Consider the following 17540-nt stretch of genomic DNA (forward strand, 5'->3'; position numbering starts at 1 on the left):
TTCTTTTTTACTTGAAGAATTAAACGTGTTGAGTGAAAAAAAGCGCTTCAAATTGAAATTAGAAAATTATTCGTGTGTAACAAATTGGCGTATAATTAATTTAGCTGTAGATGTGGCACTACAATAATTGGTTTTGGCAGGAGAACTGTCAGTTTGAGCGCATCAATTTGGACAAGCCTTTTAGCTATGCATAATTAGTTAGATGTATAAAGAAAAATTCACAGCATTTTAATGGATTTAAACTTAAATTATAAACAGTTATTGTATGATTTGCATATGGAGATAAAATATTATTATTAAAATAGTTTTTATCTCAATATAGAATTCAAAATACATACTATTTTTACATTTTCTGCTTTAAGCAAGTATTTTTTTTTTACTAAGTCGACTATTTTTTCCTAGCTCAGCGATCTCAAATATAGTTCTGTAAGGTACAAAATAAATACTGAAGATTTTTAAACATAAACAACTGCAGTCAATATCTTTTGTCACTCGCTTACGAAAAAAAACTGTACTATTATCTTAATATTGAACAAATGTCAGCAGTGACTTTTTAAGGCTCGACTTTTTCGAGTGTTGCACTTTTCAATAATTCGCACACCTATAATCAGTGGAATTCCAATCACGATCAGGGTTATGTCGTTTTTTGAAGCAAAAATTGCCAAATCACCAGATAAGTTAAACCTAGAGAAATGTATAACCACTGTGCAAGATACCATATTGTCGCCGTCTTGGTCAAACAAGAAAAAATCGTATATCATGTTCCCACCAAAAATTTGTCCAATCACTGAATTACATTTAATTTATTCACTAATCTAGACTGTTACAACTGCCTATCCCATCAAAGCTGAGGCGTTTTTTCCCACCACAACTTTATTAGATCAGCTTCGGCAGCCTCACTCCACATTACTCTCCTTGTTACTATTTTCTGCCATTTTCACTTATTTACTGGATATTGCTTTAATTTTTCACTTTTCATTTTATTTGTTTGTTTAATTATACCCTGAACAGGGTATATTAAGTTTGCCACGAAGTTTGTAACACCTGGAAGGAAACGTCGGAGACCCTATGAAATATTATATATACACAAATGATCAGTATGATGAGCTGAGTTGATTTAGCCATGTCCGTCCTACTGTATATACGCGAACTTGTCTCACAGTTTTAAGCTATCGATCGGAAATTTTGCACCTGTTCTTTTCTCACTAAATAGCTGCTCATTTCGGACCACTATAGCATATAGCTGTTATACAAACTGAACGATTGAAGTAAAGTGCTTGCATGGAAAACTTTTTTATTTGACGAGGTATCTTCACGAAATTAGATCGGAATCAAGTTATTGTAAGGAACCTTTGGATCTGTGATGGGTATTATAGCTTAAGTTAACGTTTTGGTGACGAGATTAACAATTGTCATTTTCGTATGGCGAAATCTGGCTAAATCTAGTAGATTAGTGAGATAATCTACTGAACAGCCTAAATTCAGTGATAAACCCTTTGCACTCGAGCGGCGCCCGACCGATTTTAAGTGTGAACTTGAGCATTACAGAGTGTAATACTTATCAAAGTTTGTTATTTTCGGCTTTTAAATGATTAAACTAATGAAACTTTATAACTTGTATATGCTTGCTTGTTCATAAATGTTTTTAAAGTACCTATAAAATGTTGACCTAATTCGGCCGAAATCGTCTCGAGTTGCTCGAGTTCGCGCAAACGAAAAAGTCCTCGAGTGCAAAGGGTTAAGTATGGGTCGGAACATGGTATTAACTTCGACTGCACCGAAACTATATCACCCTTCACAGGTGCGTTTCTTGTAGCATTAAAGAGTATAAAAATATATTTATCTGGTTATTATGTCAAATTTTATTGTAGTTGATGTTGTTGTAGCGTCAAATTCTGGCGAGTTAAGTTAGTTTGGTCAGATAAAATCCGGGTCCATTTCGGTTATGTAGACCCGACTGTCGTGGGAACGGTGTCAGAATTGTCAAATTTTGTCAGTGTGTTCAGGAAGGTTTGCCATTTCATCATGTCCCGTTTCACTTTAGTAAAACACTTGAAAATTGTCCAAAAATATTAAACAAATTCATCGAAAAGTAATTTTCTAAGATGAGGATAATTTCTGCCTTAATGGTTTCTTAACAAACAAAATTGTCGCTATTGAAGAGAATAAAATCTTCGTGTGGTTCGGGAAACACAATTACATCCCCAAAAATTAGTATGGCGGCATCATCAGGCCTTATTTATTTCGAAATGAGGCAGGAAATGAAGTTACCATTAATAGCGAGCGTTATAACACGATGTTGACCGACTTGTTTCCCTCGAAATTTGATGAAATCGACGCGGACGACCTCTTTTCCAATAAGACGGTGCGCCGCCTCATGTTTCACGTCTAAACATAGACATATTGCGTGCAAAGTTTAGTGAATAGTTAATTTTGAGAAATGGCCCAGTTAAATGGTCGTCAAGATCATGTGATTTAACGCCTCTACATTATTTTCTCTGGGGGTGTGCTAATCAAAGGTTTACGCCAATCAACCAGCAACGTTCGAGGAGCTCGAGAGACAACATTCAGCGCAGTAATTCCAATTCGAGCCAAAATGCTGCACCGGGCCATCGAAAACGGGTGGAGATATGCAAACGGAGCCATCGTGGCCACTTGGCCAACATTTTGTTTAAATCATAAATGGCCTATTCAGGGTATAAATATGTTTTCAACATCAATAACGCTTTATAAAACAACAACAATTTGCGCTCTACGTCTAGTTAAATTTTTCATTACAAATTCAGTAGGTTGAACACTACACACAGGCTTGAATAAAACATGATATTTTTTCCCCTCCCATGACCATTAACACTTTCACAAATAGCCGAGGGTACGGTCGATCGATTATATTAACTTTTTTCGCCGAATAATCGCTGACACATCGAACATAAATAACAACCTATTCATAATCAAATTTGAAGCGCTATTTCGGCGGTAGAAATATAGACGCCGTTTGCTCAAAATAAAAAATGTAAAAGTATTGCCCGCTTTTCATTAAAAAGTATTCATTAATTTATTTGCCACTTCTTTTATTTTGTATTTTCGCTTCAATTCATTAAAATATCTTAAGTAATTAATTACAAACGAATATCCTACGCCAGCTCGCTTAATATTGCGTTGTAAAGTCGCGGTAAAAGTGCCGTCTTTCATTTTTCTTTTACTCAACAATATTGTTTATTTTTTCACAATCTTTTGTTGCTATTTTGTCGTTTTATTGCTCGTGGTCAGTGTTGTTGGCTTGTTAATGGGGTTACTGACCGACCGCATTTTACCGCTATACAGCGCACTTATGAACCACTGGCTATTATAAGATCATTTTTCTCACCATTTGCATAAATTTATTGCACCGTTTCCACATGAAGTTAATGCAGAGGTGTACACGATTACATATGTACATACAAACACACACGGAGTATTTAAGAAATATTAAAAGCGTTTAAATTCATAAATAATTCACACCTTCAATATGATCATTAACCAAGTGATATCAACTTCATTATACAATACAAACATATGTATGTGTGTATGGGCATATACATATGTATGTATAAGTATATGTATTTATATACATATATGTAATGAGCGGTTGTCGGTAAAAGCGGATATAAAAGCGAAAATTTCAATAATTTTTATTAAATTTATTAAATCAATTTATAGTCTGCTTTAAATTTAAATAGGCATTTTTTAATGATAATTTATGTATGTAAAACAAGCCCATAAGTTATGATAGAAGTGAGGTCGTAGTACTTAAATGCATAGCGATAAATGTACTTCATTAATTATAAGGTGGATCAATGGGTATATAAAATATAATATATACATATAAACATATGTATGTATATGAACTCGTTCACTAGACTCTGCTACAGAAACTTAACAAAAAAAAATACTTTCCTCAAAATTTTAAGCTTCAGCCGGTAATTTGTTGTTGTTGCATTGATCGGTCACATAGCATGTGTTTATGAGATGAAAATTCGCAAAGAAACAATATTTATGTATTTACTTTCAATATTATAGTAAATTTTATCTCTATTATTTTAAATAACAAATCGATATGTAATATAGTCAATATGACCAATGAAAAAGAAAATCTAAATACTATTGACTGCTTTAATCAAGATCTTGCTTGTGTTATGAGTCTTATAATCAATATTAGCTACTTCATAATTTCTAACAAGTTTGAGTAATTTTCATACAAAATATAACTCATTTAGAAATTTTCGATAATTTTAAAAGATTTCTTGCATGATAACCATACTAAGTACTTGCCAGCTCGCAAAAACAAAGTCAAATTCTGTTTTAGATCATCGCAATACTAACTTATACAAACCATGTCTGGCGAATATGGAGACTGGGACTTACAGTATAGTTTTTGACCAAGAAACCGAAAACAAATACTTTGATCGATTTCTTTTAAAAAACGAAAATCGCCAAGCTCATAAAAACACGTCTAATCTTAGCGGCTGTTACAGACAAATTAAGCAATAAATACAGCTGAAAGTGTTATCATATATACATGAGGAGGCATGTATATCAACATCATAAAAAAATGACAATTGGATTCTCTAAACTGTTATTTTTTGAACACACCTCGTATGAATTTTCCCAGCAATCGAAAATAGTAAAATTGCACTTCAAGGAAGATCCTAAAACAGTAATTTGATATTACCGAACCTAGAAAAATAACTATCAATAAGATATTGTAAATATCAGTGAGATAAGATCTTTGGTTTGTTCAAAAGTAGTTTAGTTTTCGTATTCAAATTTATTTGCCGACAGTTTCAAAAAATTGACAATGGACAAGCGTTTTGTATATGGATTTCGACCACTTTAAGGCTATTCGGACTTTTAGCTATTTTAACATAAAAACACAATTTTAATTTCTTTTATGTATTTAGGTGGAAGCAATTAGGGGAGAAGCAATACCAAAAGAAAGAATTAAACCAAAGGGAGAGGAAATTTCGAAATATTTAAATGAAGGGTTATAATATAGGGGACTTTTTGCATGCAAATTATAAATTCAAATTCAAAATTAATATTATGACTTACCTATGCCTGATATACCGAATGCTATATTACTGCTATATTTTTTTTTTCATTTTGTAAAAAATTAATAGTGTATACTACATACATCTAGTTAATATGAACACGACTTAGAAATACTTAAATATCAATAAATAAACTTTTACTCAATATGTTGCAAATACGAGCTAAATTTACTCACACAAAAATTAACATTAATATTTACAATGATTTGGAAACCAGAGTAGCCTATAGGTCTTAAAAGCTCGAATTTGAAGTATAGTAATACCTAGAGAATTGAGGTTATCTATTATGATCAGACGAGCTTGAGTGTAAAGTATTTAAAAAAATATAATTTTTTCTGTATTTAATTATTTGAAATAGTTTGACTCCATGTGAAAATTTTCAAAAATAAATTTTTATCTTTTGAATAACATAATAACACATTAAAACGCTCGTCTTTAACATATACATACTCACACATATCTACCATATGTATAACATACATAAATATGTCTGAAAACATACCTTTATACCGTTGCGCAATAAAAATAGCGAAACCTCTCCAATCCAATAGTTTTGGCTTAATTTTCAGCCAACGATAGTTAGTTTACATAAAAATCACGTACGGCTTTAAATAACTGTCAATACGAGTACTTGGGAACAAAGCAGTCACCCACGTACGCGAACCCTCTACACTTAGCTGGCATGCGATTGCACAGCTTACATATGTATGTATGTATTTACATGCATATATATGTATGTATATATGTAGTGTTCTTACTGTTGGCATGCACTACCTCATTCATATATTTGCATACGCTTTCGGCAACTTTTTGGCATGTTTTTTCGAACACATTTAGTGGTCACTTATACGCCGTGACGCACACAGAAACACTCTCGCATTAATATGCTAGCAACAGAAAATTGTAAAATGCTCAAAATTTACATTTGCAGACAGACAACAATTTTATGTGAGGGTTGGATAAAAAAAATGGAGTTGCTGATTTTAAATAAATAAATATATATATTAACAACGGAGATTCATAAAATTTTAAATATAAATAGAGGTGCACTTCCACCTACACCTACATATTCCTACTTATAGTAGACTTATTAAAAAAATTATACGTATTTATATATTATGTAAAAAAATGTCGACCAAAAAATTTTCAAAATCCATTTTTATACAAAAAAATTGCAAATATTATTACAAATAAATGTCTATATTTTTTGGGAAGCAAACTAGATTTCAAAAGGGATAGTTGAGAAAAAAAGAGAGTAGATTAGGTAGAGAGAGTCCAGACAATTACAGTTTCATCTTTAAGGTTGGCAAGTTGTAATCAGTTAAATTTTGAGTAGTAATGTTAAAGTTATTTGTGTATCAGCATATTGAAAATAGTTTTAGAGAGCACTGTCGATTTGAAGAAAATAACCTTTGCTCCGAGAAAACTTTAAATTCGAGTCTTGCTGTGAAGGAAGATAAGGTGAAATATAAGTTGGTTGAAAAGTTTCTGCTTGTGATAACTTGTAACTTTACATGTGTTCTCACGACCGATGTACCAACTTGAGAAAAAAAATTTGGAGCTAGTAGTGCCATTTCTTGGTAAAAGCAGAAACTTTTCAACCAACCTGTATGTATATCCAGCCGGCGCACTTGCCTTTTGGCTCATACTATATGACAGTTGCTGTTGAAAACACTTTGCCCTTCTGAGTACCAGCATAAGAACTGAAAACAATATTAACCCTGAAAGCTAACATAAAACTCTCTTGCCATCAATTGCTGCTAGAGCGATGAACAAAGCTATGACTTAACAGAGATCTATGTTAGTATCAAGCCTAACATACCTAAAGTATAGAATCCTAAACAAAGACATCCAATAGTGGCCCTACGACTAGAATGGATCCGATTTTATATCCGACCAAGAACTGTCAATTCGTCAGAAATTAGTAAAATTATATATTGAGGAATATTTCTTGCCGCTATAAGGAACACAACTTCCGATAAGGCATTTTTTTAAAATTTCGAAAGAATTATTCTTGGGCAGATTTCGAAATCTATGCAGCAGGAATTTTCCCAAAACAACACATAATATAACAAGGCCAATAAACTAAAACGCAGTGGCTATGTGGGCTAGAACATATCAGCCGAATGAATAAAAATTCTCCAGCGCTAAAAAGTGCTCAAGACGGTACCAGCTTAGAGAAGACTAAGTGAAATAAGAATCAACTTCACTTGGTGTTTTGGAGATGTGCGCAACTTCGCAGGGTGGGCCGTTTAAAATCGCTTAGCCGGTTATATTCTACCAAACGATAAGAAAAATTCATAAAATTCTGTTTTTTTTTGTATCCAAAGCAGAGTAAATTACTATCGTTATATGGCAAATTTTAAAAGTCTAGTTCTATGTCGACAAAATTAGTTTGAGCAAAACTGATCGATGGCCTTTAGAAGGCGTTTAAACCAGTTAAAAACCAGTTAGAATATACGCGACAACATGCCGTTAGTTATTACTCATTCGTATCACACTATTGTTGTTGTTTTTAATTTATAACTGTGTTTACCTGTATTATTGTTCTATTTATATGTATACCTAATAAATAAAAGCTCTCTATATTTCCGTATGCAGATCTTGTTGTCCGAAATATTGTTAGCATATTTTTGTTTTATTAAAACTGATCACTTAGCACTTGTTGCGTTGTTGTCTTCGCACAAAAAGTGAAATTGAGTCTTAAATCAAAGTGCGAAATTCCCCAATTCCGTCATTCGTCGAACAGAAATGTGTCATCGGCACAGATGCTTGACCGCCTTTGGCTAACAAAATCTTTGAAAACCCCAAACTGAGCAAGATTTATCGTCGCTTGTCTGTCTGTTCGTCTGTCTGTATGTCTTTAATGCTACCGCGTGTTCGGTTCTTCCAGCTGCCGTTTTGCGAAACTCAAAATGCAAAATTAACACAAAATGACACGCTCCGATACCCTTACAGAATACATAATTGCGCATGCGCACAAAATTCTTTTGCCATAGGGCAGCGTTTACACATGCGCAGAAGCAAATCTCATACATATGCCAATGTACATATGTACATACATACAAAATTATGTGTTAAAGAACCACTGAACCGAAAATTTTATGCAGTAATTCCTACATATTTGCATTGTAGTTGGCGCCGTAAATTGTCGTAGTTGTGGCATCTAAAGCGGGAGCTGCAGCACGTTCTTTGCATATGGCTTTTTACATATGCACGCACATACATACAAACATGCAGAAATTTGTGTCGGTTAACTTTAGACGTAAATGTCTAAGAGTTAGCAAATCGGTAGCGCAATCTAGCCGTTGTAGCATCATTTTATCATCAATGTTGTTGTTTTTATTTTTTCTTTTTCCGAGTGCGCAACTGGAGTAGATGTTTATCTCGATGTTGAATAGAAGCTGATATTTATTTATACTCGTATGCATTTGTTCAAAACACCTATTGTACATATACATATGTTGAAAATATTTGAAGTACGCAACCACTAAACGATGCGTCGTGAGCTCGAATCGCAGCCAAAACTAAAATTATCAAATAATTTTTGGCAAGTAGTTGAGTGTATTTCTGCCTTAAAGAAGCTTCACTTAAACCTATTTTTAGACAGCTTAGGAGTAGTAGGTTTCTCCATTAGTCCGTTAAAACCAAAGAGCTTACCTCGAAGAGTGGTAAAAGCTTGGCCAAACTTCAACAAAACGTTAAGCTCAATTATATGGCGAATATATCGGGTTTTCCAATAGGGATGATATGTCGTTTTTTCATTGTATTCAGTAATGTTTACAATTTTATCATGAAAGGATATACGCAAGAACAACGTTTACAAATTATTAAATTTTATTATCAAAATAATCGTTCTCCGATTACAACTTTTCTTGCGCTTTTGTCATTTTATGGCCGCTATGGTTATGGTGAGTTAATAAACAAAACTGTCAATTCTGGTGCGAAGAAAATCCATAATTTATTCATGAACAACCATTACATTCACCTAAGTTGACAGTTTGGTGTGGGTTTTGGTCTGGTGGAATCACCGGTACGTACTTCTTTCGAAATGAAGCAGTATCGTTCGATGATAACCAACTTTTTATGGCCCCAATTGGCCGAAGTTGATATTGACAACATCTGGTTCCAACAAGACGGAGCCACGTACTACACAGCACGTGCAACAACCGAATTGTTGCGAGAAAAATTTGGAGATACGATAATCTCAAGAATTTGTGAAATTGAATGACCTCCAGGGAGTTTTGATTTAACACCATTATACTACTTCTTGTGGGGTTATTTGTAGTCATTGGTCTTTAGCAATAAACCTGACTCTCTTCAAGCTTTAGAAGTCATTATTGAAAGTGCTATTCATTTAATGGAAAAGTACTCGAAAATTGGGTTCATTGAATTCGTTCCTGCAAAAGAAGTCGTGGCGGCCATTTGTATGATGTTATATTCAGAACTAAATTGTAACGATTGTACTTCACATTAAATATAAAAGAATTGAATTTCAGTAAAAAGTTAGTGTGTTTTTTTTTGAAAAAAAATCATATCACTCTTATTGGAAAACCCTGTACATTATTCGTCATATCCACATCTAGATTTCTACATATTTGCTTATTTTAACATGCTGAAAATTGTATACAAAAATTTTAAAAATTAGACTGATGTTGCTAAAATCTATATCCTTATTACAACCATATTCAACAAAAACAAAAAAAAACTTTTTATAATTTTTTGATATTTTTTTTAATTTGGCGGATATTGAATGAATAAACATTTTCGGTAGAATATATTACTTTTCATATCGGTTTCCGGTTGCAGTCACATTAAAGCAAGTGGCAACCATAAAAATAAAATTGGAGTACCTGACCAGAATTATATAATTGAGTATTCCTTACATGTCCAGTGTAAAGCTCTAAAATTTCACTTGGCACAATAAACTAATATAAACATTTATATCAAAAAATATAATGTGATTTTGTTTTTTATATTGAACATTTTTGAAAATATCAAAATTTTCATATGTAATCGTATTAGTATATACTTGTATGTCAGTAAAATAGCCGTATTTGATTCGCAACTTCGCTGCTCGTTTCGTTTGTAGCCTTTTCTCTTGTCAAAAAATTTACAAATGAAAGCAACAACAAATTTATACAGTTAATATCAGTATAACCACTTGCTGAGCTCTATTTATTTATACCAGTAGCTTGTTCGTTTCACCACTTTTTAAGTTTTTGTAATTAGATGAAGCAAATTAAATGTTAAGAGTTACAAGTTGGAGATTCACATATATAGCATAATTTTTAAGTAGTTATTCAATGATTTTAGGCCTAATTTTACTATAATCAGAGTATCAAGCCATATTAATCTCCCAAGCAGTTTTGGAGAGCCTAGAGTGTGATAGATCGACTTCTGATATTTCCATTATAATAATATTTAGAAGAAAGAAGCAAAACCAAGATTTAATTAAGAATAATATCAGCTGAAAAGCTAATTCAGTCGTTATCGCGGCTTTTTCTTTAGTAGTCTTTAAAAATTAGTCGATTTATGGCATTCATTTGACATAATAAAATGGAAAAACATTTACTTCGGTTACACCGAAACTGTAATACCCTTTACAAATACTAAATATTACTTACAAGAACTTGATTTTAATCGTTTAGTTTATTTGGCAACTATATGCTATAGTGACTGGATCTGAATATCGAGTCGGAGATTGCATTGGTGAAGATATCTCTTTAAATGAAAAAGCTTTCTAGATGCTATAGTGATCTGTTTTAAAAAATTTATTCGAAGATTACACTATTGCATGAAACAATACCCGCGCCAAATTTCTTGAAGATATCTCGTCAAATTAAAGAGCTTTCTCCATACAAAAAGTCGAGATCATAATTTCCGGGATATAAATTCGTATCCATTCCGGTTCCGGTTGAATTAATTGGCTTGAAAGTTGTTGCTTTGTTGTCATTGCACTCGTTAGAGTTCGTGAGAAAACGGTAATGTGTTTTTACCTGTTTTATTTGATAAAATTTAAAACCAATGGGGTTTTAACATAAGTTTTTAAAGTATTAAATATTTTATGGAAATAAGATCAAGTTGGGTTTCTTCGTTCGTAGAAAATTTGTGCCTTCATCTTTTAAAGATAAGCCGTCATAAATTATACCGAGAGACATTTTCCTTATTAATATCGCAAGTAGATTTGTTGCGATAATGCTGACAAATCGTCGGATGTTTAAAAAGATAATAAAATATTTCAAATTCTCAACAACTGATTTCTAAGATATCTCAAATCTCACATATAATCGTCTTTTTGTCACACACTTATTGGCATTTATCTCATTCAACTATAAATATCGGTACTAGTGCTTATCACTAGACATTTTCCTTATTAATATCGCAAGTAGATTTGTTGCGATAATGCTGACAAATCGTCGGATGTTTAAAAAGATAATAAAATATTTCAAATTCTCAACAACTGATTTCTAAGATATCTCAAATCTCACATATAATCGTCTTTTTGTCACACACTTATTGGCATTTATCTCATTCAACTATAAATATCGGTACTAGTGCTTATCATCTCGTAGAAAACATATTTTATCATAAAATATTATATATTTCACACTGCACTCTACTTCTGGCGCAAGCCACGTCCGCCTTCTTATCAATAAGCGTGTAATTAAATAAATATAACTATCAGTTATACATACAATTACAACAAAAATATATAATTAAAGTTTATAAAAAATAATCACTAATAACTTTATATTTCACATTTCTCTCGCCCCACAGATGTCGTACCTCTACTCGACGTTCGGTCAATTGGTCAGCGTGCACTGTAAAGCCACCGCCGCCAGCACGGCGATGCCAGTGAACGAGTGCAAGCGCGACTTGCTCGCCTATGGCTATGAGAAACTACAAACGTTCACCGACTCGCAGTTGGATCTGCTGGATCCCTATCAACGGGCTGCCAATGAACTTAGTAAGTTGACAAGTGTAATAAAATAAATAATTTTTTTTTTATAAAACTTTAGAAAACAGTTGTTTATGCGGAATAGTTGATAGTGTATGTATGTATGTGTATTTATTTATATTTATGTATATGTATGTATTTACATTTATCCGCGAGTCCATATTTATAGGCGCCGGTTAATTGACTTCCGCAATGGCTTTTACTGCTAATTGTGTTTGTCCATTCATCAATTTTATTGTGCAATTAAAAAAATATGTACAGCTGCAGACATATTACATCTAAAATTTTGCATAATAATAAAAATGATATATAATATAAGGTCTTTTACAACTTTACCAAGTTTATGTGAAGGTTTCTTTAGACTTTAAGGGCGTGTTCTAACACAATCGTATTTACATATATAGCTGGAAAAGTTTATATAGTCTAAAATCTCTATACACCTCTATTTATTTATGACACAAACTAGTGAACCCACCATATTTAATTTCACACTGAAATAGCCAACAAAAGATTTCTGCACAGAGATGTTTCCAAGGCTCACTTATATGCAATGTCTTGACATAATCCCGGCTGACACCTCATTTTTATACTCTTGCAACATGTTGCTACAGAGAATAATAGTTTTGTTCAACTAACGGTTGTTTATATCGCCAAAAAATAATCGAGTTATAGGGTTATACTTAATTTGATACAACAAATCGCAATAATGAGTGGCACCTGTTTTTTACAAGTCCGTCCCCGTCCCCTTACAAGTTTAACGTATATATCTCCCAAACTATTCAAGCTATATCACCCGAATGAAATCACAAGATAAATCATTTCGAGACCTCGTGTGACAGCATGAAAATAGGTGAAATCGGATGATAACCACACTCATTCCCCATATAACGGTTTTGTTAAAAACTACTAAAACTGCGATAAATCCAAAACGAAATGCACCAGATACATTAAATTTTACATCCAAAACAACACAAAAGTGTTTTATAGGGGCTGATGTCAAAATTGGACAATGGGTGTGGCACCGCCGATATTTAGGTCAAATTACATATCTCCGAGCTTACTCCATCAACTTCAGACAAATTTGGTACGTAAGATTATTTTGGCATTTCCATTTAACAGTGCCAAAGATAAAAATTCGCAAAATATTTTCTTTAAGGTATACCATCTTAGGTCTAAAAGTTGTCAAAATCGCACCATAACTATTCAAGCCCCCAGATACCGGAAATGTAGACCCCAGACCAAAAATATCGGTCAATCTGTAAGATATATACATACGTAAAATCTGGGGAAAATGTTATTTTGCTAATAATATACCCTTGTGTCAAAAATAAGTTGAATCTAATCAATACTTCTCTTAGCCCCCATATACCTAATATAAAGATTTTCGAACTTCCAGTTGACTTTATACCACATTAATCGATCATTGTGGGAGTTATTTTAATGAAATTGAAAGAGCCAACCAAATTTAGCCCTTCCTTACTTCGTTTTATAATATATTTTTTAGTATACAAAAACATATTCTAAATATTTAGAAAAACGCTGAATAAGGAAGATGATTAATATTTAAAATAGTTCGGCACCAGTGATACTTACCTTTTTTTTTTTTAACGAGTTTTCGAACAACTACTTAAACATACGATGTAACTAGTTACCCTTTTAAAAATCGATTTTGCCCAAAAAAAGCCTTCGAACTGCGTTCAATAAGTCCTTGGAGATGAGAAATGAGAAAATCATGCTGACTGTTAATTAAAACCATAGAAATTTTCTGGAACTGGGCCAGCATGACACTAGCAGTATCCAAAACATATTTCTCTGTTCGCTACGTCACTCTATACACTCTTGTCATAAAATTACCCAGTTGACTTCCAGTTCAATAGAAGATAGTATGCAGACACCTCATTAAAGTGGTATAACCGCTTCCTTCATGTGCTTGATTATACTAGATGTTTTATGCCAGTTTATTGTTTGACTAGGCACTCTCAAAGATTTGGCGGACAGCAGAAGACAGCTATCACAGCGGTCCACCCGATATGCATATGTTTTGAAAACTGAAACTAAACTAAAGAGATATCGACCTGAAATTTAGCACGCGTCCTTTTCTCCCTAAGAAGCTGTTTATTTATCGGAATCGCAAATATCGAATCACTATAAGATATAGCTGTCAGACAAATTGATCAATCAAACTGAAGACCTTGAATGGAAAACTTTTTTATTTGACAAGATATCTTCACGAAATTCAGTAAAAGTTATTGTCCTAACAAATTGTTCAGATCGGAGCACTGTAGTATATACTTAGCTGAAATTTACTGACTAATATGAAGATCTTTTCCCTTTATTACATTCATCAAATGAATTCGACTTGAAAGTTGTTTATATCAAACAAGGTGGCTAAAAAGGAATTAGCAAAATATTTTCCGTTGGATAAAAATCGTTGGCGTTATGTTTTCAGATTTACTTATACAAGTACATACACATATGTATATATTTGCTATAAGAAATAGACCTGTGAAGCGTATTATTGCTACGGCGCAGCCGAAGTTAACATTTTTTCTTGTTCTCCATTGAAGTTAAGTGAATTTTATTGCTTTCTGGTTATTTGTTTTATCCCAAAGAATGAAGAAATATTTTTAAGCACTAGCTAAAACTCAAATTATGAGTAACGGGGCTACTAACACAACAGTTTCAATGCATATTATCTGTTCATTGACCAGATGCGATTATCGCGCAGCTAATGTAATGTAAATAAGTTTTTATTAAGGAAGTGTTTTCACCATAATAGTTTCGCATAAATTTGCAATTAACTTGACACGATAGATAGATAGATGCGCTGTCTGCTTGACACATTGTTGCATTAAAGCCCCGCCAACAGTTATAAAATAAACGTTGTTCTTAGAAGCATCATAAATGAGTAAAGTCTAATTTTTAACACGATATAAACTGACTTTGCCTCACTGTACCGTTGAATATTAGATAATGTAATTAATTGTTATTTAATGTCAAATAAATAACTGGAAATCATGCGTCTGCTATTTTGTATATGCATTTTTACACCCAGCCAGAGTTATAATGCATAATTACTTCATCAATAATTTAATTACATTGCTTAAAATAGATTTCTTTGTAATAATAGAGATTTTTTATGTTTCCTTTACAGTTTGGTCTTCCATTATGCGCAATCATCAAAGCTCAACATTGATTACTACACGCAAACCCTTGCCAACACCACCCGATTCTTCACTTATCATACTCACGCATCAAAAGCCAGCCAATACAGCCGGCACGACCAACACACACAGTCAAAATCCACTCTTCGACGGCGAAGCCGACAAAAAACACAAATTCGCAATGGATATGGATATTACCTATGGCTATGCCAACGGGCAGACAGATAATCAAAAGTCCTCCACAGAGACCTTCCTCAGTGGACCGCTAGTGTTCCGTGTACGTCCCGATGGCAGCCCAGTCGAGGAGGATCAACATAAACCGCTGCCACGCGATGATGACTTAGAAGCCTATCAATTAACTGGCACTACGGCTGGTAATGGCGCCACTGCAGCAGCCATCAGCGCCGCTCAGGCAACACCAGTTATAGGAGAACAGCCGAAACATCGCAAAATCGCCATGATCAGTGATCTTAAGCAGCAGCATTTGGCCTCGCTGGCATTGCAACGCGATTTACAACCGCCATATGAACCAGCACGTTTACGCCGTCAACAAGAACAAAGCGCAGCTACAGCTGGGCGTACAATCCCACTGACACAATCATTCCACGCTTTGCCCTTTGCTGGCTATTACTATGCTAAGGGTCAGGCGTAAAATTTCATTGAACGCAGAGCGAAAGTGAGTCCATAGCGGACACTCGAATATGCGAAAATAGAAGAAAAGTAGCTTAGAGAATTGTCATTAAGCTTATTTTGTTTTGGAATTCAGGCGAATTTTTATCAACCTCTGACACAATTTACAATATATAAAATTGCTGCCTAGAATTCAAATCATATTAAATGAATTATGTTATACCATATTCTTTGGAAAAGTAGTTTTCTAAAATCATCATTTATCATTCATAAATTACATAATTTTACTACAATGAATATAATTTAAAGTATAGTTAGTAAAATTATTGGTGTGCATGAGCTTGTGTCTGTATTTTTTTATACATGTATGTGTGTGAATACTTGTAAGTTATTTGTAAATTAAATTCTTTAAATTTGTTTGAAAATTTAACATTAAGACAAAAATCTTATTTTATAAATTTATAGTGCTACTTGTGGCACTCTATTGAATTTGTATATCTATATATTATAACGATCGATTATTTATTGTATAGTACGTACTTGTAAAATGTTTAGGTTACCTTTACTGTACAATAAAGGAATTCTTTATATATAAAAATAATAATTTGGCTTTGCGTAATTAAATTGTGGGTTTTTAACTAAAAGAGAAAACGCTGTTGGCACTAAAATAGTATCCAAAAATTATAACATAAAAAAGATTATTGAAGATCGTTTAAATAACTGAAGCGGAAATTAATTTTGAAATTTAGATAAAAAAAAATCGGTGACCTGTATGCACCAGAATGTATTAAGGGGTTAGACCGGTTTAAGGATTTAAAAAATATTATTTTGTTAGCTTAAAGTACATTTTAGGGTCCTAAAAACTATTTAATTAGTAGAATAGTCAAAAAAATCCCCTTCCAAACCGCTGTAGTGTCGATATCGATTTGAAAATTTGCACACATACTTTTCTCCAAAAGAAGATGCTCATTTGTCGGAACCACTGATATGGGACCACTATAGGATATAGCTGCCACTTATTTATTTGACAAGATATCTTCACGATTTGACTTTGGCATAGATTATTGCCATCGGACCACTATAGCCCTTTACATACAGCTTTTTGAGGGTTTTAGGCTGGCCTAACCCCTTAAACATCATTAAAAATCTATAAAACATCCAATAAAATAGATTAATAACGTAACTAAATTCAATCCTTTGATGTTTGCAACATAAATAAATCAGCGCTTTTGAACTTCCGGCCACACAATTTCTGGAACTGCGAGAAGTTGCCCTACAGAATGCATCAAAGCAATTCATGCTAGAATACTGTGTTTGGGAATATATAAGTACATATATATGTAAATTGTTCTAATTGTAGCAACATTAAAAATTGCACAAAGGGTTTTTCACAAACAGCGCTTCATTGGGAGTTAGTGCCCGACTAAAAATTGGGGCCGTGGCTATTACTTAGGCAGTCTGCCTTGAAATGGAACATATATATACGTAAGTTATGTATATCAGCAAAGAATTTAAAATATCAGTTTGAATAACATCATTTTAAATTAATTGATCTACTATAGAACTTTGCTAGTAAGTAAGGCTTCGACTTCACTCACCTTTTATAAAGTGGCACACACAGCTGTTTATATGACTGTAATTTAGTTCGGGTGTGTAACTTAATATTTCACTTTAATCAATTTTTATTATTCAATT

General features: G+C 33.1%; 2 protein-coding genes across 2 annotated transcripts in view; one reads left to right on the top strand and one right to left on the bottom strand.

Moving 5' to 3' along the window:
• The window catches only part of Reg-5 (Rhythmically expressed gene 5), a 28665-nt gene extending 12216 nt beyond the window's left edge, over positions 1-16449 (top strand). The window contains exons 2-3 of the mRNA XM_036363302.2: positions 11871-12060; positions 15206-16449. Coding sequence (XP_036219195.2) covers positions 11871-12060; positions 15206-15867 — 852 coding nt within the window. The 3' untranslated portion in view covers positions 15868-16449. The remainder of the gene's footprint in view (positions 1-11870; positions 12061-15205) is intronic.
• Positions 1-17463, bottom strand: part of LOC106620924 (putative sodium-coupled neutral amino acid transporter 10) — a 48885-nt gene extending 31422 nt beyond the window's left edge. The window contains exon 1 of the mRNA XM_036363299.2: positions 17444-17463. The gene's annotated coding sequence lies outside the window, so the exon portion shown is untranslated. The remainder of the gene's footprint in view (positions 1-17443) is intronic.
• Positions 17464-17540: the final 77 nt, after the last annotated feature.

This window comes from Bactrocera oleae, chromosome 4 (genome assembly GCF_042242935.1).
Source record: "Bactrocera oleae isolate idBacOlea1 chromosome 4, idBacOlea1, whole genome shotgun sequence".
NCBI lineage: Eukaryota > Metazoa > Arthropoda > Insecta > Diptera > Tephritidae > Bactrocera > Bactrocera oleae.